This window comes from Thamnophis sirtalis, unplaced genomic scaffold, assembly GCF_051295495.1.
Source record: "Thamnophis sirtalis isolate CommonGarterSnake01/CBP01778 unplaced genomic scaffold, rThaSir2_p1.2 scaffold_1, whole genome shotgun sequence".
Taxonomy (NCBI): domain Eukaryota; kingdom Metazoa; phylum Chordata; class Lepidosauria; order Squamata; family Natricidae; genus Thamnophis; species Thamnophis sirtalis.
This window is the reverse complement of record NW_028261381.1, coordinates 128,661,163-128,682,954: the sequence shown is the minus strand read 5'-3', so window position 1 is coordinate 128,682,954 and position 21,792 is coordinate 128,661,163. Positions and strand designations below refer to the sequence as shown.

Below are 21,792 nucleotides of genomic sequence, written 5' to 3'. Positions count from 1 at the left end.
ACCAATCAGAATACATTTCTTACACAGGAACAGGAAACAGAGAGGTGGGACTAAACGGTATAAAAAGCCTAGCAAGCCCCTTCCTCAGCCTTCTCTCTTCATCAACATTGAAACGTGATGACCTTTTCTGGTCAGGGCTCAAGCCATGTGGCCCTGTCCAACAATAAACCATCTTTCCAAGCAGTCTCCAGTGTCTTCTTCCCCAGTTGGAGCTGAACCCAGAAGGACATTTCTTTCAACAGTTCCTTGTCCTGCTCTCTGGTACTTCGGAAAATAAATCGACCCCCTCCTCTTTGTGGCAGCCTCTCAAATGCTGGATAAATAAAATAAAGTAAAAGTAGTCAAAAGACCTCCCCTAATTCGGGACGAGTGCAACACCAGGGGCAGAGAGACACACACACCCCAAACACACAGAGTGGGCGTATCTTGGGGGCTATTGTTTTTGACGGGGACTGAAAGAGGGCTCTGTGCCTTTAAGAGTGCCCGTGGCCAGGTTGTTGCCACCGGAGGCTGGGAAGGTGCTGCCGTCGGGGAGAGGCGCTCGCGTCCTTGTGGCCCGTTCGGGCGAGACGGGGGCAGGGCAGGGCTGCGTTCCCGATCGGAGATCAGGAAGAGCCAGGCGAGGAGGCGCGGGATCTGGGATCTTCTCCCCGTGGTGGTTCCGAGAAGCAACATGGCGTTTCCCCGGAGCACTCGGGCTCCTTCTCTGGGCAGAGTTGGAGCCTCTCCTCCTCCTCCCAACGGAGGGGCGCCCTAAAAAAAAAAGGAGCCAAGCCGTTCCAGAGATGTGAAGGGAAGCTCCGGGCGAGAAAGCGGCTTTCAAAGCTCCGTCGAGCCCCGCGAGTGGATTTCTTTATTATTTGCTCGGGGATCCGGATCCGGGCCACCTGTTCCTCCGGGGGCAGCCCGAGCCTTTGAGCGGCGAGAGGAGCTTTCTCCCGAAACAGCGCTGCTGCTCCCCTTTGGCACTTCGCTCTGGGAGAAAAATGGAGCGCGACGGACTTTCCAGCGCGGATCAGAAGCTGATCCGGGAGAGCTGGCAGAAAGTGAGCAACAGCCCCCTGGAGCACGGCGTCGTCCTGTTCACCAGGTAGGGCAAGATAGGTTGCTAGACCGGAGGGCGCAGGTGAGAACTCTTGAACGAAAGAGAGGGGGGGCGGGTTGTGGTCGCCTGGTCAAGTTGGGAGGCTGGGCGTTTTAAACATCGGAAGTAGCCCACCATCCTCAGCGAACTTAATTCAAAGCTCCCTCCGCCAGGAATGTACCCTCGTGGATTGACCAGCCACTGACTTGGGACTAAAGCCTTGGTTTCCTTCCCATTTCCCTTCTTTAACCTAACCCCCGCCTCTAAATGCCTTTTCAGGGCATCTGCTCTCTGCTCAGTGCCCTCCAGATGTGCTGGATTACAGCTCCTCTCATCATCATTTCTAATAAATTGCTGCGCTGGAGAGGATGGGAATGGAGAGGTGGTGCTCTGAATAAAGGCTATTTGGGAGCACCACATGGGGCTTTGGTTGCTGGACAAAGGTTAGAAACCAGGCTGGTCTTCTCTCTTAGCTAGCTGGAAGCAGGCTCCCTTTTCTGTTTTCCCCATTTCTTGATTCTTGAGTGTCCCTTGTCCTCATTCAAATAACTCTCTATAGCTCTCTATGGGAAGCTATCAAAACAAAACAGAAAGTCTGGGGAGAAAAACAGAAACTGTTCTTCACATTTCCCATCATTTGTGAGTTTGCTCCATCGGTTGATTTTAGAGCAGGATGCACAGTGGAGAGAACTCTGCCTGGCTAAATTCATGTACATGCAGCAGAATCTTCAAACGTTAAGAGAAAGGAGGTAGCTGGTTTTAACCAATTTAGAGCTGTAAGACAAGAAGAGATTCCATTTCCATGCTGTGTTCTTAAACTGAGAAACTTACAAGCACAAAATGTGGCCCAGTGGTAAATTTATGGAGGATGTGAGGCTCCAGGAGTATGTCCAGCAAGAGAGGTGGACTAAGTTTCAGTTGCGGTTTCTGGAAACTTGGAGAAAAGGGGGGTTGCATAAAAGACATAAAAGACGGCTTTGAACTTTGCTGGAATCTGTGATGAAAATGGAACCCTTCACCAGATGGGCCTTTGGGGTCATCCAGCCAAACTTTTTGTAAATATCTTGCTATGTCGATTGAAGAGATTCTAATACATCCTTTGTAAAGAATAGTACTTGTGTTTTGGGACTGATTAAGTGTAATAACTAACAGCAGTTTAAGCCCTCCTTTATCCTTCAGTAAATAGCCTTACCAGAGACCTAAAAAGTAATGGAGCTCAGATATTTATCAGAAAACAGCTTGGTCTCTGACAGGAAGATTCAGGGATTAAATTTGCCCTCTGCCATGGAAGCTAATTCTGTGACTTTGAGCCAGTTGCTGCCCAGCCTACCTCACAGGATTGTTGTTGTGGTGGTGGAATAATGGAGGATAGAGTGATAGTTGTACCACTTTTGTTCCTAGAGGAAAGGCAAGAAACAAGTGAATTGTGCAAAATATCAGTTTTAGATTTTCTTCTTTTTGGTGGACCAAATATAATACATTAAAAAAAAACCCATGGGTTTTGTTTATAAAAACCCATGTGTACCTGTATACATGTGTATAAAAGATTGCAGAATATTTCTATTAATTATTTACTAGCATAGAGATCCTTGGAATGTTCCCTAAAAAGAATACAAGCTTCAGAATACAACATTCCCTACCATTGAAAAAATGTGAAACTCACACCTACTACAAGGTTATCGTGTCCAAAACAGTTCCTTTAATAAGCAGGCAGAAGAGAAAGAACTGCTGAAATATGAAATCCATGCTGAAGGTGAAGAAGCAGTTCTGTAACTGTGTGATGGTTTGCACTGGAGACTAAATTTGAGAAGTTTGTTATACTCCTGAGGCATTGCTCAATGTCAAATCCTAAGAAATGGGGGGGGGGGGAGATTAGCATGTAAAAATGCAACATATTAATGAACAAGCCAGGAAATCTTTCTGTAATTTACTGTTCTTCCTGAAACTCTAATTACATTTTGCAATTCAAGGAGGGTCACTGTTGCCAGAACAAAACTATCTATAATCAAAAAAACAAACTTAATCACAAGTAATAGGATTCTTCTGGACTCTGGAAACCACTTCTGAAAACAATTTCCTGGCCTTGCTCATAGAAATGCATTCAGATTGGCAATATACCTTTTTATATGGCTGTCACATGATTGTCATGTACAGAATTGTTATAAACAATTTAATTCTTTCTGTGTTTTTTGAATACTAGGGGTGGGGAATCTAATGGTAATTGTTCAAACAGCAGTACAACAGGTTTTGATAGTATTAGAATCTTAGAAGTGTTTACTGAATCTCATTATCATAAGGAAAATGTATGTGAAAAAAGGATTTAAATTTTTTTATAGGGTTAGGTAATTAATTTCTGATAGGAAATCTGCTTTGGCTTAGTAGGTTCTACAGAAGAACTGGTAGTGTCCGGCTTGATTTTAGGTAATTATAATCGTATCATTGTATCTCTCAATAGTATAATAATTCACTGTACTGGAGTTTTATTGTCAGTTTTCCTTAGGACATATAAATTGTATGATATGAGACATTAGTTCAGTTTTATTATTTTGTTATGAATTTGCTAATTTACTATGGAAAATATTAGAAAAATAAAATAAGTATTTATTTAGCTAAATGGTCTTTTAAACCAAGAGAAATAGCATAGAATAAAAATAGCAAAGTCTTAAAGAAACTTTTAATTAAATGTTTGTTTATATATTTATTATATCAAGGAAGTAATTTGTAATAAATTAATCTCTCTGGCAAAAATTGAGTGCCTTTTTAGATAGAGATATTGGAGAGAAATGTTTTTATGTTTTGGGTCATTGCTCAATTTTTAAGTGATATGATCTTTAAATGATAAGGGCTTTTTTGTGCTTTTGTATGGTTTCTGTTTTTTAATCCTTTTGTTTCTTTTCACATTTGTTATTGCTGTTACATTTGTTTTTGTTTTTTTAAGGCAAAATATGTCAGGAAATAACCAAAAGAACTGCGTCAAAAGGCGATAAATAATAAAAAGGAATAAATTATTCCCAAGGCATGGGAGGGGGAGCTGTTGCTTCAATATTTTGTCTGTCTCCCCCCCTCCCTCCTCTATCTATCTATCTATCTATCTATCTATCTATCTATCTATCTATCTATCTATCTATCTATCTATCTATCATCTATCTACCTACCTACCTACCTACCTACCTACCTACCTACCTACTTACCTACCTCTACCTCTATATCTCTCTCTATCTCTCTCTCTCTCTCTCTCTCTCTCTCTCTCTCTCTCTCTCTCTCTCCCTCCCTCCCTCCCTCCCTCCCTCCCTCCCTCCATCCATCCATCCATCCATCCATCCATCCATCTATGAGAGAAGCAACTTAGAACTGAGGAGAAATTTCCTGACAGTTAGAACAATTAGTCAGTGGAACAACTTTCCTCCAGAAGTTGTGAATGCCCCAACACTGGAAGTCTTTAAGAAGATGTTGGATAGCCATTTGTCTGAAATGGTATAGGGTTTCCTGCCTAGGCAGGTGGTTGGACTAGAAGACCTCCAAGGTCCTTTCGAACTCTGCTATTACATTGTATCTCTCTCTCTCTCTCTCTCTCTCTCTCTCTCTCTCTCTCTCTCTCTCTCTCTCTCTCTCTATCTCTATCTCTATCTCTATCTCTATCTCTATCTCTATCTCTATCTCTATCTCTATCTCTATCTCTATCTCTATCTATCTATATCTATATCTACCTATCTCTATCTCTATCTCTATCATCTATATCTATATATTACTCAAGACAGGATTTCTTATAATGTAAAAATGGGTAAAATATGCACATTTCATATAAATTGTACTGTAGATGAATTATGAAGTATCTAAAAAATGAAACTAGCTTACTTACTAGTGATATAAAAGCTGATGGAAATTATTTTAAATTGTAAATTATTTAAACACACGATCAATTTAAACTACACTAAGAATATATTGTAAAGCTTGAAATATTCCAAATAATTAAGCTACTCCAATTATTAGTGCTGTAAGAGTTGATGGAGACAGCTATGAAAAATACAAATGAATTCTTTCATATCTGAACATGATAAAGCTGTTAAAAAGTTTCTTTTAAAGGGCAAAACTGGAGTTGCATTGATACACATTCTATAGAAAGTACAGTATACGGTTGATCTTATAGTTCTTAAAGCTTTAACTTGCAAATATCATTAAAAGTGACTCATATAATCCGGTGATTATAAAATTATACATTTGGGAGATTGAAAACCAATCTTTGCATTTCAAGGTAGTTATTTTCTAATTTTAAAAAATCCTTACAAAAAATTCAATCTGGAAAAGAAATCCAAATTAAACCAATGTCTATTATCTCCTGGTACCTTGACCTCTGAAGCAGCTTAGCAGACTTTCTTCTATATCATGATTTGGTATGTTTCACATTTCTACCATCTGAACGGTTAGAATTCGGTTTTGTTCACCAGCACTGTAAGGAAATTCTTTAAAGGGTGAAATTTGTCTGCTTCATAGCCAATGTTTTTAACTGCCAATAGATCTGGGTTAATGGAAATATGCTTTTCAACTTAATGCTTCAAATGTGCATCAAATGCATGTAATCAGCCCACACATCCTGGAAACCACGGGCAATAACCATGAACATCAAAATACCGGTATGTAGTACATTTTCATATGGATTTCATATTGGTAGAAGCATTTTTCTAGCAAGGCAATTATATATAAGTAACTGAGTTTTTCAGTTTGTAATCTCAAAGGATGGGGGCTGATTTTTGCTAGAAACTTCTGTTGTCTTAAATATTGATAAAAGTATATGTCTTTTTATGTAATTTATTGAAAAAAGTGAAAAGACAAAAACATTTTATAAGAAGGGTACAGAAATCTAGGATTAATATAAATTGACCGGGGTCATATAGAAAAGCCATTTCATTTCTCTCAGATGCTCCAGGGTTTAGTTTAAGTTAGGCTTTAAAAGAGGAACTTGTTTTTAATTTCCCAGAGTATTTATGGAGCCTACCGTGTTTCCATGAAAATAAGACAGGTCTTGGCCTTATTTTCGGGGAGGTCTTACTATTTTTGAGGTGCAGGAGGCAGCGAACATGGTTACCTCATGGCTGCTGCTGTGTTGCAATATTTTGGGGGAGGGCTTATTTTCAGGGGAGGGCTTTTTTTAGTGCATGCGCTCAAAAGCCCAATTGGGCTTATTATCCAGGGAGGTCTTATTTTCAGGGAAACAGGGTATAAAATATCAAAATGCTCTTGATCATATTCGGAATGTCTCTTTTGTAGCACTGAATATTACAACTAACTCATCGAAAGCTTAGGTGTTAAGGCATATGGGACAGAGAAGGGGAATTTTAAACAGTATTTAACGTTTTAAGTTTGCAGTGGTAATTGGTACATTCTGCCTTTATCTGGTGGCATAAGGTTTTGTAGCGGCTTTTAAAGTTGGCTACGTAGTACAGTATGTACCTTTGAGTAAACATCCATAAAAAACCAAAACTTTACAGAAATTCAATATCAACAGCCATCAAGAGAAATATGCATGGAATATGTTTCTATAGCCTCTATTTTGCATTTTGGATTTTTCTTCCTACCTAGTATGGCTTCTGTAATTCAAGGAGTAGTCCCAAGCCCCTCCACATTTGCATAGCACTGCAAAGCATATTGGAGATGTTTCTAATTGTTTGTGACATGTCAATCACCCGAACTGATGCCAGGCCTGAGCCTTGGGGGCAAGCACAATTAATTCCAGAATCAGTTCTCCAGCAGAGGAAATGGTGCATACAAGAGAGCAGCCGAGCAACGCCTGTCACATTTTGTAACCTGAAAGCTAAGAAGTAGAAAACAGGAAGAAGCAAGTGGGATGTGACCTCTGGAAATTTAAAATAGTTGAGGTTGATTTCAACATTCAGTAAGAATATTTTAAATGGGCAGAGGTGGTTTACTGGCTTTGATTTAGTCTATTGTCCTTTAATAAAGCTGTTAACCCATCGTTCAATGTGGTAAAATCAAAAAGGGATTGTGTGGAGGTGATCTAAGGATATTGCATCAAGAGGGGTAAATAAGTCTCAAAACATAAACCGAGTTAAAGGCAAATAAGTATAGAGAGATACGTGTTAGCTTCTAAGATCTACATTTCATTTATATATAAAAATGAACTGATACTGAATGCGTGTGCGCGCGTGCGCGCGCGCACACACACACACACACACACACACACACAGGAGCTTGGGAGTTTTCAGGCCTTCCAGATGCAGTAAAGACAACTCCAGCTTCCATGATTAGTGGTAATAGATACTGAAATACTGAAAGATTGCAATATGATTTAGAGCAGTGTTTTTCAACCACTGTGCCGCGGCACACTAGTGTGCCGTGACATAGTGTAAGGTGTGCCGTGGGAAAATTACTTTAGATATAGTCAATCTAGGCACAGAGTTAATTTTTTTTAACATTTTCTAATGGTGGTGTGCCTCGTGATTTTTTTCATGAAAAAAGTGTGCCTTTGCACAAAAAAGGTTGAAAAACACTGATTTAGAGCACAGGAAGAAACTTTCCGTGGTGCTCGTGGTTTGTAACAGCATGATGTGTTCTGTAGCCCTGGGTCCAAATTTTTAGTTTTGGTGGTATCAAAGATATTAGGGAGCCAACTGCATGCTTTAAGCTTTTTAAAAACCCCAAAACAGGAAAGATCAGACCAATTTTGGGTGACAAATAATTTTGAAGGGATAAAGTGGGAGCTTTAAAATTTAAAACACCTTTAAAGTACCAAAATTCTCTGCAAAGGCTGCTCCCAGTCACTGTGTGAGTCCAGTGGAGGCCACAGAAGAGGACTATGAGTTATACGTTGGCCACCTGATTTAACAGAATAACAGAGTTGAAAGGGACTTTCAAAGAAAGGGACTTTGGAGATCTTCTAGTCCAACCCCCTTTTCAAGCAGGAGACCCCAAACCATTTTAGACAAGTGGTTGTCCAATCTCATCTTATAAACCTCCAAACATGAAGCACCCACAATTTCTGAAGGCCACAAGATAGATCAAAGAGGCCGTCTATGTTAAAATTGAAGGACTGTCTGTCAACAGAAGGGGTGGGATATGACACCAGCTATTTGCTATCTACAACACAGTCCTTTCAGCAGTCCCAATAAGGTTCCACATCCTTTTGCACTCTGATTCATGTGACTCTGAGGATACACATAACCCCCACCCCCACCAAGTGGTCTCAATGACTCTCAGAGAGCTAACACTGACCCTCAGAGCAGAATGCTAATGACCAGATAACTGTAAAGAATATAAATCCTTCCATCCCTCACCATTCAGTCAGAACTTCTTGGATGATTAGTGAAACATTTTCAAGGAAAAAAAATCAAGAAGTCCAGTTGCCTTTTGGGAAAGCACCCTTTGGATATTTTCTTGCTTATTTTGATTTGCATTCCTAATCTGCAATTTTATGCTATTTTTGATAAATTGGACTGTTTCCCCCCCCTCTTTTTGTGTAAAAGTTGCAAAAAAAAAGTTAATCTGTTCTACTTTCATCCTGCTACTCATCAACTTCTTACCATTTTTGCTCATTAATGATTTCCAGTTTAACACATTAGTAACTTGAGGAGAGAATGACATAGAGTGGTTAAGGCACCAGTTTCAAATAGTGGTTAAGGCACCAGGCTTAACTAGTTTCATATAGTGGTTAAGGCACCAGGCTAAAAACTGGGAGACTGTAAATTCTAATCTTGCTGTAGGCATAAAGCCAACTGGGTGATCTTGGTCTACTCCCTCCCTCTCAGCCCTAGAAAGGAGGCAATGGCACTTCTGAAATCTTTCCAAGACAACTGCAGGGACTGTTCCAGGCAGTCACAAAGAGTCAACACTGATTCTTAATAGCAATAGCACTTAGCCTTATATACCGTTTACAGTGTTTTACAGCCCTCTCTAAGCAGTTTACATAGTCAGCATATTGCCCCCAACAACTTGGTTCCTCATTTTACCCACCTCGGAAGGATGGAAGACTGAGTCAACCTTGAACCAGGTGAGATTTGAACTGCCAAATTACAGGCAGCTGGCAGTCAGCAGAAGTAGCCTGCAGTACTGCACTCTAACCACTGCGCCACAGTGGCTTAAGATGAATAGAATAAAACTGCCAGAAAAACTATTGAGGTGGGCTGAGGTGGGCTGAAGACAGTTCCATAGGTAAATATCTTGTAGGACTTTAAAGGCCATAACCAACACCTTGAATTGGACCCAGAAGTAAACTGGTATCTAATGCAGCTTATCATCAAAGATGTTAATTTCTTTGTGCCAGTTTATTTGACTATGTGCCTATAATAACTGTATACTGATCTTGTAGTTTCTTATGCACCCTCAATAACTAGGAGGGATGCCTGCAATGTAAACAGGAAGAATGTTCTTGGGAGATTAGTTAATTTATCTATTTAGAGGCTGAATAAATAGAGAAGGAGACAGGATTAGAAGGCCACTGTGGATGACATGCATGCGTAAAATCCAACCTGACAATAAAAAGCTAATGAGAATCTGAGGCTACTTCACAGAATGAAAAAGGAAACATTATCCTCCACACATTTTGAAGATGATCCTTAAAGTGCTCTTTTGGATAGTGTTGCAGATATGGGGCATTTCAGGATCATTTTGAAAGTAGGGATGCAGATTGATAAGGCAAAAGAAGGAGGAGGAGGAAGAGGAGGAGGGGTTTCTCATCCAATACCATTAATAGATTTCTACTTGCATTTGGGAACTTGTTCATGTTCATCTCCCCAGGACAGCGGCTCCTTGCATCATCTTCAGGGCCTATTCCAGGGTATAGGCCTCAACATCGACTTTGGAGTATGCAGATGAGATATGCAAAGGAATAAAATGGTTGAGGGAGTAGAAGTTATGGGGATTTTGGGGAGAGAGTGACCATGACATACTTGAATTCACTATAATGCAACCACAGGTAACTGAACAAAGTCAGATTAGTGTTTAAGAGAGCTGACTTCAATAAGCTAAGAGAGAGACTAGGAACGATTCCATGGATAGATATCCTAAATGGAAAAACAGTTCAAGACGCTTGGGAAACCTTGAAAAATGAGATGATGAAGGCCCAAGCAAAAACAATACCACGGAGAAAGAAAAAAGACACTGGACAAGACCAGCATGGATGCATAAAGAAGGACAAATTGAGGGATAAAAAGGTCAAATATAAAAAATGGAAAGAGGGAAACATAAGTAACACGGAATACCAAGAAGTAGCCCAAATCCACAAAAAGGGAGTCAGAAAAACCAAGGCCCAGAATGAACTAAAAGTAGCAACCAATGCCAAAAATAATAATAAAAACTTCCTTCAGTATATAAGGAACAAGAAGAAAGTCAAGGAAAAGATAGGCCCACTAATGGGAATGGATGGCAAGAAGGTGGCAGGCAACAGGGAGAAAGCAGATCCCATATCAATATGAGATAGACACTATCACCACAAACTGGATTCACAAACTGTCTAACTGAACTTAGTGGGTAATCCTCAGTGGTGCTACATTTAAACACAGGGAAGCATGCAGTGAAGTACCTCAGGGTTCTGTCTTAGGCCCAGTACTCTTCAACATCTTCCCAAATGGAGATAGAAGGGGAACTCATCAAATTTGCAGGCAACACCAAATTGGGGGAATAGTTGCTATTTTGGAAGATACATTCAAGATCCAAAAAGATCTTGACAGACTTGAGCATTGGGCTATCCAACAAGATGCAGTTCAGTGCTGAGAAAATTAAGACCCTGCGCGTAGGCAGGAAAAATCAAATGCATAGGTATAAAATCAGTGGTACCTGGTTGAACAGTAGTAACTGTGAGAGGGATCTAGGTGTATTAGTGGACCACAATTTAAATTTAAGCCAGCAGTGTGCTGTAGCTGCCAAAAACCCAATGCATTTCTACAACCACACAAGGGTAGAGTCAAGACAACGAGAAGTGATAGTATGGTTTCACACCATGATGGTGAGACCATACTTGAAATACCGGTACTTCATTTACTTCTGGTCACCACAAAAAAAGATGTTGAGACCCTATAAAGTGTGCAGAGAAAAACAACACAGATGATAAAGGATTTGAGGCTAAATCATTTAATAAACAGTTGAGGGACATGCGTATATCTAGCCTATTGAAGAGAAGCATTGGAAGAACATGATAACTGGCCTCCAATATTTGAGAGACTGTCACAAAGAAGGGATTGATTTATTGTTTAGATCTCCAAAGGAAGGACAAGAAGCAAAGAGATATTGCCAAAGAGAGAAATAAGGAGAAATGTTTTGAAGTGAGAACAATTAATCAATGGAATAGCTTGCCTCCTGGGTTGTGGATGCACCATCACTGGAGGTTTTCAAAAATAGACTGGACAACCATTTGGCTGGGATGGTATAAGACTTTTGTCTTGAGCAGAAGGTTGGACTAGAAGTCTCTCATAACCCTATGATTCAATGAAATGGAAGAATTCATTTCCATTTGGGGAGAGACAGAATTAAATAGAGCTCTCTGAATGAATGACAAAATGAACCATGGCTAGGTAAAGCATGAATGATATTAATACTTGTGATAATAAGAATCTTTTAAGGAAGGAAGTTTACAGTAGCTTTCAGTAAAATAAATCCAGGGAACAAAATTGTGTTTGAACATTTTTGTGTGGAAGGAAACCTAGTGTTAGCTATCTTCCAGTACTTTCACTAAATGTTATGACTTCCAGGGATTTTTGCCTCTAGAACTTTATCATTTGATGATATCATATGTCTCTACATATGAAATATACTTTATATTTAACATCCTTTTCCTGATATGCTCAAGCATGTAACACTACAAATTAAGTCGTGATCTGGTAACAAGAGAGGTGTGCTACAATTACGAATTCATTGCCTTCTCTGTTTTCTAATATACTGCATATTGTTTACATATATTGTTTTTTTCTTTGTTGTAAACTCGCTTCTCTGTGAGATGTGCAACTATATAAATATTATTAAATAAATAAATAGCAACAGGAGGCAGGACAAGAATAGGGAAGAATGCAAGTGGTGCACTGTCTTCTTCAAGTTTAGGTTGACTTGAGGAAGGAGAAAGGAATGCACTTAAAATCATTCTGCCTCAGCATAAAGGAAATGTATTGCCCAAAAATCTATCCCAGCTTGACATAGTTTCAGGGAATGAAGACTGTTATGATGTCACAGATTAAAGTTATACTGAAAGTTGAAGGGGAAGCTTTACCTTCTTTTGAATTGGTTTGCTTCCCTGAACAAACTAGTGGGTTAGGAAGAGAGATGAGTGGTGGGTCCTTGTTCTTATTTCCTTTTGAGGTTGAATTTCTGGTTTTCTTGTCTTTTGTGAGTGAGTTTTTTCCCCCAGAAGAAGTCCATTGGTGAGCTGAGTTGAGCAATTGTTGAGCTGAGTTCAAACAGTGGGACTGACATTTTACCATCTTATTTGCATGGAAACCAAATAATTAACAGGTGGATGTCCTTCCTTATATTTTAGGCTTTTTGATTTGGATCCAGACCTCTTGCCCCTTTTCAAGTACAATTGCAAGACGTTCTCTACTCCTCAAGAGTGCCTCTCATCACCTGAGTTCCTGGAACACATTAGAAAGGTGAGGGTTTATTAAATAAATTATCCCAACTAGTAAAGTTTATGTTACCAGGTATACAGCTAGTATAAAGGAGGATTGGATAAATGTAATGGTTATTTATAGTGGAGCAGAATAAATTCGTAACTCCAAACTGTAGAACCCAGGAGGATAAAATCTGTTTATTGTTGTTATCCATTTAGCTTCTCATTTTCTAAAAAAAAAGATGGGGATTTTAAACATGTGACATTGTGACCAATAAGTTTTTATCATGCCCATGGTGGCTTTTTGATTTCAGATAATGATGGAGTTAAGAAGAGAAACCTTTTCAGAAATAATTTTGACAACCAAAGACAAGCTAATGTTAATAACAATTCAAGGTCAACGAGACTATTTGAGAGACCTTTTAAGCAATAAAGTGCAGAGAGAAGTTTATAAAAACTTTATAAAGGAGCTGAAAAGAGAATTGACACAACAACTGGCAAGCGAGATAAGACTGTTTTGCCACTGGAAAGATACAGGTTGATAATGAAAGTTGATGATTAAAAGTTAGTTAATTTTTGGTGATTAATAAGTAGGAATTTCAGTATTTTGTAGATTGTTTTAGATTATCATTGAATGTTTATTCGTTAACATATAATTAACTACAACAATAATGAAATGATAACCTCAATTAGTATAAGTAACGTGGTTATAAATTGTAAATTGGGACTTGGCGAAAAGACCTATAAATTTTATTAAGAAATTCTTGTTTAGATCTTGCTATAAAGGTATAGTTTCTTTTGGGCCTGATGAGAGGAGAGGTTTATATAAATATAAATAACAAGGTGTGTGTGTGTGTGTGTGTGTGTGTGTGTGTGTGTGTGTGTGTGTTGTATTAGTAAAAGCAAATTGGATATAAGCTTTAAATTGTAAGTTGGGAGGAAAAGTGGGGGGAATGCTTAGATATCTTATTAACTGATTTTGTTTCAGAATATGTTATAAAGGTGTAATGTTATTGGAGGTTTCTTGAAATTGCGAATGAATGCCAGTAGGTGGTTGTGTCTTTAAATACAAATGATTTCAGATAAAAGCACGTTTAAATAATTGCAATTAAATGAGAATTGTGGTACAGTGATAGTAAAATACATAAACTTTTTTGATTTAAAATGTACAATACAATTTGAATGAAGTATATGTAATGATTGTGGAAGAAAAGCATGAAATGTATTTGTAACCAATCGACACGCTTTCTACAAGATGTAACGAAGGATGATTCTTTTTTTGTGTTTTTGTTTAATTAAAGCAATAAAACTTTTCAAAAAAAAGAAAGAAAGATGTTGAGAGTCTAGAAAGAGTGCAGAGAAGAGCAACAATGATGATTAGGGGACTGGAGGCTAAAGCATATAAAGAACGGCTGCAGGAATTGGATATATCTAGTTTAATGAAACAAAGGACATGTTCTAATTTCTAAGGGGCTGCCGCAAAGAAGCGTGTGTGTGTGTCTATCTATTCTACAAAACACCTGAAGGTAGGGCAAGATTCAATGGATAAAAACTAATCAAGGAGAGAAGCAACTTAGAACTGAGGAGAAATTTCCTGAGATTTAGAATAATTAATCAGTGGAATGGCTTGCTTTCAGAAGTTGTGAATGCTCCAACACTGGAAGTTTATAAGATGAGATTGGATGCCCATTTGTGTAAAGTGATATTGGACTATAAATAAAGGGTTGGACTATAAGACCTCCAAGCTCTGTTATTCTGTTATTTTTCTCTTATTCTGGCATTCTGTTAAGATACCATCAGTGTATTTTGAACATATACAGACAGAGGGAAATTGGGGTATTTGTATGTTCTGTTAACAGCCTAGGTTAGTGATCTGTATGCAATTTCAATTATTTTTCCAATATAAAAACATTTTATACATCTGCAGATAGACTTGGTAATAAACTTTTGGCTAAGCCACCATATTGCATGTTATCTGGAACTCCTAGTTTGTAAACCTTGAAGCGGTGGATAAGAAGAGGTGTTTAGATTGCCTTCTGTCACATATACTTTGAACTGCTGCTCCTTCTAGCTATTGTGAGGAATGGCCAGAGAAGTGACCATCTATTTTTCTGCTGTATTTTGGTCATTAAATTCTTGATTTGAATTTTTTTAAAAAAATCAAACCCTAGATGTTAAAAAAAATTTTTTTACATGTCATATAACCCACCACGACTTGTGAAATGGTGATGGGATATAAATTCAACAAATGCTATAATAAATAAATAATTGAAGGAGGAAGGAAAAATCAGTAGGAAGATACAGATTTCCTTCAAATATGCTTTTTGTCCCTGTGGTGGTGGTTCTTGCTCTATGGTGAATAGTAAGCAGAAACCTTTGCTTGTAATGTTTGCAGAAGGATTTTTAGAAAAGGACACAGTCATCCACAGTCATGGAACCGAGGTGGCGCAGTGGTTAAATGCAGCACTGCAGGCTACTTCAGCTGACTGCAGTTCTGCAGTTCGGCTGTTCAAATCTCAGCAGCTCAGGGTTGACTCAGCCTTCCATCCTTCCGAGGTGGGTGAAATGAGGACCCGGATTGTTGTTGGGGGCAATATGCTGACTTTGTAAAACGCTTAGAGAGGGCTGAAAGCCCTATGAAGCGGTATATAAGTCTAACTTGTGACTGTGAGCCGCCCTGAGTCCCCCCAGGGAAAAGGGCGGCATACAAATAAAGTGAACTAGAACTAGAACTAGAACTAACTGCTATTGCTATTGCTATTGCTATCCAAAATAGAATTCCAGATTTCTGGTTTTTTTATTGTAGTATCTTTTCTCCTTGATAGGTAATGCTGGTAATTGATGCAGCTGTAACTCATTTGGAGAATTTGCACTGCCTGGAGGACTACCTCTCTAATCTTGGCAGGAAACACCAAGCAGTTGGGGTGAAGGTTGAGTCCTTTGAGGTAAGCACTTACAACGGGTATGCTGTGCCTTGCTTTTTGCCACAGTAAACTCGCTGCAGCAGACAACTCCACGCGGGATAACTCAACGCAATAAATATTATTGGCAAAAATGGAAATAATGTCAAAGAAACAGTGGTAGGTAACATTTATTCTGTTGAGTTATCCTGCATGAATTTTTCTGTGGTAAGTTGTCCCATGGCGAGTTGATGATGGACAGTTATCCCATGGCAAGTTGACCAAGGCGAGATGGTCTGGTGAGTTGGCTGTGGTCAACTCATTGTCCCATTCCACATTACAGACAGTCCTCACTCAGTTAACATTCACTGAGCAAGTGTTTGAAGTTATGGCAGCACTGGACAAATAGTAGTTACAACCAATTCTCAAAGTTATGGCCCCTTGCAACATCCATGGAATTATGTTAAGATTATTGGCAGCCTATCTGCATTTATGGCTGCAACATGCATTTCAATTCCTCCTCCCCACCTATTTTCCCCCATCGTTGTTCTTTTGGCTATCCTGCATGCCGCCATCTACTCCTGTCATCCTCAGCTGACCTCTTCATCTGCTCCTAATGAGATGTGGCTGGTTGAGGCTCTCAAGGATAAGGAGCTGCCTCAGCCAAGTGGGAGGAAGAAGACCATGCAGATCAGATGGGAGCAGTGATGGAGTGCTGGGTGGCCAAATGGGCAGAGATGGGGAGGAGATAGGAAGATGGGGGGAGTTGATGTGGAGGCAAGTGTGCAGAGGAGAAGCATGAGGTTCTTGCCTAAGGACAGTGCAGTTCTTGCCTAATGATCACAACTGGGATTATCAAAAATGCTGTTGCTAAAAGGGATGGTATTTTGCATACAATTCTATTCTGTTCTGTTCTGTTTTATTCTATTTTTTATAAAATTCATATATCACTCATCTCACTTTTGAGTGACTCTGGTGGCTTACAATTTCATAAAACAAGAATATAAAACAATTAGAACATGAAAACATTTAAAATAATTAACAAAAAACTAGCTAAGAAAGGAATCAATATATAAACAGGATGTAGGGGGATCTTCTATTCATAAGTTGCAGTTAACAGATAAAATCTGGGAATGTGTCTTTTATTTCATATTTGGAGATAAATAGTGGATTTGCTTTTCAATGATTCTTATGTTTGCAGGTGTAGTTTAGTAAATATATCTCTGTTTAGAGGCTAAAAGTTCTCAAGTTGTGCAGGGCAGTGAGATAACTGCCCCAATGCAGTTCCCTCTGTTCAAAATACAATCACTGATGCATTTGGCAACAAAACACAGTTCATTTGTATGAGTATAGTTAGCAAAGTTGTATTTTATATTTATAGATTGGGCATTACTTTTCAGTGATGGATAGCAGCAAGAAAAGTTGTAGCAGGTGGAGGGGAGCTGACCTTTATTTTTAAGTACCATGTTTCTGTTGTAAACCATCATTTCTTTCCAATATTAATAAATTATCCTTGTCTTGAGATGTCTGCTGTTCGAACACTAACTCTGTAATCTTCTTTATGATTTGCAGGCTGTAGGAGACTCCTTGCTGTATATGCTGGAGAAATGCCATGGTCCTGCCTTCAAGATGAATGTGCGAGAAGCCTGGATAAAGCTCTATAGCACTGTGGTCAAAGCCATGAGCTGCGGCTGGAAGGTTCCCAGAAAGGTGGAATAATCTCTGATCATGATGTTTGGAGCGCTTTGCTGTTCTGGGTCAGAAACAGCTATGACAAAAGAGCATGATCACTTTTCCAGCTTGATGTATTTCAGAGTAATCTCGACAGCTTTCTTTCTGTCTGTTGCTTACTTTTGCATTCCCAGTCTCTGTGTGTGACAGTGGGCCCTAGAATTCGGTGTAGCAGGTCCATGTGTAGTGGTGTGTAAAACATTTCAATCCAAAGTATTTTAAGTATCAAATTCTCCTTACCACAAGTTTGAAATAGGCTGTTTTGAGTAATTTGGAACTGATTCGAGCTCTAAACAATTCTTTTGACCTTAAAATATTTTCAGAATTCTCAAAACAACCAGATTTGTATTTAAAAAAAAAACCCAGTAAGAACAGATTAACATTCAAATTGGGAAAATTTGTGAAGATGAAATGATTCAAAATGAAATTTTGCATAACTCTAGTCTGTTTTCAGGTGAAAAAGTGAAGAAACCTGGAGTTGCAATTATATGTTGACTGTAGTGGCTTTCTTGCCTTTAAGCTCTTTTTTTAATTAATCGTTTTTTTAAACAAGAGAATGGACAAATATAAAAAAAGGATACAATGTTATAGTAATACTAAATGAACAGAGATGCAAACATTGCACAGTTAAGTGCTCAGTATAGCATTGGTAAAAGGTTAGCCATCAAAACCAAAATATATTGTCATTTTTAATAAAAAAGGAAAGTACTTTGAAGATCTTTTTAAATCTCTGAGCTGAATGCATGATTTTCGAAAGCTCTTTATTTTCTGTTTATAAAAACCAACTGCACAGTTGTTTTTTTTAGCATACAAAGGCATTTGGGCTAGCCAGGGTTTGTTTGTTTGTTTTCAGTAAGGAAAGCTTGGTATTCTTTCTGTAAATTGTGGGGATTTCTTTGGGATTATATAAGCAGTACAGTCTCCCCCCCCCCCCCCCAAAAAAAGTGGGTTAATTCACTATACAATGGGGCTGGAAAAATGTTGGGCTTTTCAAATGCCTAGCCCCCTGGGAAAGCAAAGGGAAATCATCAAAGCCATTAAAAAGCGACAATTAGAATATTTTGGACATGTGATGCGACAGCCAGAAAAATACAGCATCCTTCAATTAATCCTCCAGGGAAAGATTGAAGGCAAACCAGGTCCAGGAAGAAGATCATCATGGCTTCAAAATCTAAGGGACTGGTTTGGACAAAACTCAACAGCACTTTTTCATGTGGCTGTTGACAAAAATAGGATTGCTAACATGATCGCCAACGTCCGATGATGGATATGGCACAACAAGAATAAGTCTCAAGTTACAATTTAAAAACCAATAATTATGCAGTAGCTAACAGTTCCTTCAAAATCTTGAAGTGGAATTATAACTGAGGCAGGGAAAAGCTTAAGAGAATGTTTAGACTTTGTCCTGATTTCTAGCTGAAGAGATCCATCCCATAGCATCAATTTTTTTCAATTGTTAGGTTCTCATATTTTCTCTTCTTCCCAAGGCACTGTTTTACAACTCTATGGGTGCCCATGGAAGGAAAGAGAAGACAAGAATGATCAACAGCCAGGTGGGTGGATTCAGTTACAGTAGCAATGGAAGACCAGAAGGATCAGAATAGGGACAGACCATCATGGAGAAAATCAATCTATGCGGTGTTAAGAGTTGACAGAGTCTTGAAGGCACATTGTTAAGCATGGGTACTTGATAAGACAACTTACCTTTCTGAGTTTTAATTAAAACTACATTTCTAGTTCTTGATCTAGTACCTGCTTTGAAAGTAAGTAACAATTCCTTAATTTTTGGAGTAGACAGGGAGCATTTAAAATAGTGCAGTATTCTTCCTTTTTTTTCCTGTTTTTTCTCCAGAGGTAAATTGACTCATAGAAAACAAATCCATGGAGGTCAACTCTGGATTCACTGTATAAAGAGGCAATGTGCCTTTCTTCACAGTAGGGGGAAGAGCATTACATGAGAATTGGATGATAAATTGGCTTGAGATCCTTTTACCAAACTATTGAGCTAAGCCAGTGGTGGGATTCAAATTTTTGGTTCTGGTTCTGTGGGCATGGTTTGGTGGGCGTGACATGGCTTGGTGGGTGTGGCTTGGTGGGCATGGCAGGGGAAGGATACTGTAAAATCCCCATTCTCTCCCAACTCCAGGACTCAGGAGGTAGAGAATAGATGGGGGAGGGACCAGTCAAAGGTGGCATTTACTAGTTCTCCGAACTACTCAAAATTTCTGCTACCGGTTCTCCAGAACTGGTCAGAACCTGCTGAATACCATCTCTGAGCTAAGCATATAAACTTGGAAATACAGTTCTACAGAGTATTATTCCACAAACACCATTGGAATAATTCCAGGATTAAGAAAAATCTGCTTCTCTTTTGCAGATCATGAAAAGTTAACTCTTATAAAACCTTCTTGCCAAATAAATTAGTTAGGATTTGAGTTGCCCAAAGTCTTTTGGTTCCTTTTGCTGGGAAGAACTGATGCAACCATTCTTTTGGAAAGTATTAATAGAAAAATTTTCAATTAAAGTAGAATTATATCTTGAGATATTACTTAATATTTGAAACTATATAGTTTTGATGATAACACATGGCTAATTTTCTAAATAAAATGGAAACAGTTATTTGCCTATTATCATGCTTTTATCTTCATGCCTGAAATTTTGCCTATAAAAATCAGTTTACAGTCCAACCTTGGCATTTATTGAGTTATTGCAGCATCATTGTAAGAGATATATATTCTTTTGTGTAACACACACATGCACACACATACATTTCCCTCCAAACAGGCCAGGACAATTACTTTGAAGGATGTCAGAAATTATCAGAGGATTATCAGAGGATATTCTAGAATATAATGATGGTGTCAGAATATTCAGTGGAGTTTATTTCATCTGTGAAGTGGTGGTGATATTTCTTCCGAAGGAATGTAGCATAACATTCATAATATGTGTGAGAACATGGATGCATAATCCTGGAATGACAGGAAATGATATGCTTTTTATTGGTTTGTTCGTCCTCTTGTTATTTTGTCAGCTTGTGATTCTGAGGTCCACAGATGCTCAGCAGTTGACATGTGTGGAATACACTTGTCTATGAAATGACAAACATTAACTGTATTTGAAAGCCCATTTGCTGCTTTAGCTGGTCTGTGCATTTCATTTCTGTGATTGAAGTGCTATTCATTTCCTGATGTGCCATTCTATTTCTCCTCTATCCTAACTCTTCTTTTCTAATTATTTCCCCATAACTGCCTATTCATCTCATCGTCTTGAATGTTTCTGAGCAATCCCAGTGAACAAAGTTTCCTTTTATCTCCCTTATTTCAAGACATTCCAATGGGGGATTCCTGGAATAATGAATCACATTTTATTTGACAGTATGGGGAAACTGCAAGCACCAGCGGGAATTATCAGATAAACACTCTGGGGAGGAAAAATAGAATAATGAAGAAAAGTAACATAAAAGAGGAACATGCATCATATGTTTCCTGACTGATCAAATTTTATATTGATATAATCAAATATCTGTCTAGGACTGGTTCTTCAAATGGCTTCTCTCTTAAAACAATGTTGATGTTATTTTTGGATTAAAGCCTTAAGTAGCAGATTTCTATGGCTATTTGTCATGTGTCCTTCTAAAGCAGGGGTGTCAAACTCAATTTCATTGAGGACCGCATCAGGGTTGTGTTTGACCTGGGGGTGAGGGTGGGGTTGGGCAGGGCGGGCATGGCCAGCTTCACATCACTCATGTCAGGGATGCCTGTCTGCCAGCAAAAACAGGCTCCTGAGTTCTAATTTCAGATGGGACTGCCTCCTACAGCCCTCTGCCAGCAAAAACAGAACTTGGGGGGGGGGGAGCTGCATGTGGCCCTTGTGAGCTCTGGTTTTGGCCAGGACAGCCTCCTATAGCCATCCGCCAGCAAAAATGGAGTCCCCTCGAGCTCCATTTTTACTGGCAGGAGGCTGTCCCAGCCAAAAACGGAGCTCTCCTGCAGACCAAACTTTATCTGTTTACAGTTCAGCCCAGCATTCCCAATCTAAGCACCCCGTGGGCCAGATCCAGCCCCTGAGCCTGCTCTAAAGATAATAGAATTATAGATTTTCAGCATTGGACTCATGTAACATATTTAGCACATCTACAGATGCAATCTGATGGGATATAAAACCCCCAAACCAATCTCTTGACCTGCATGATAATTACTCTGTTTCCTTTCTCTTCTCTAATAGTTTTCTTGTGCTCTGCTCTATTTTTTCTTCCCCTCAATCCATCATCATTATCCAGTAAACGGAGATATATCTGTGTGTGACTGCAGATAGCTGTGGAATATGGCTGGCCAGCAATAGTACAAAATATGATCAGATTCTCTGTTGGCCATCACAAAGTCTTATATTTTCCTTTTCCCAGCTGTGCAGAAATATAGTGTTGTTTTTTTTTAAAAAGAGTTCCCACTGAATCCTCACAAAGTTCCCCAGGGCTTGATTATTTCTTATGCCTATTTAATTAGTATCCCATCATATTAGATAATTGAAAA

At 38.9% G+C, this 21,792-nt stretch overlaps 1 protein-coding gene across 1 annotated transcript; it reads left to right on the top strand.

The window, feature by feature from the left end:
• Positions 1 to 472: 472 nt before the first annotated feature.
• On the top strand, positions 473 to 20,865 carry NGB (neuroglobin). Its single transcript, XM_087724728.1, has 4 exons — positions 473 to 1,090; positions 12,561 to 12,672; positions 15,458 to 15,577; positions 17,105 to 20,865. Exons 1-4 carry the CDS (start codon positions 987 to 989, stop codon positions 17,249 to 17,251), a joined length of 483 nt encoding a protein of 160 aa, XP_087580854.1. The 5' UTR covers positions 473 to 986; the 3' UTR covers positions 17,252 to 20,865.
• The last annotated feature ends 927 nt before the right edge of the window (positions 20,866 to 21,792 follow it).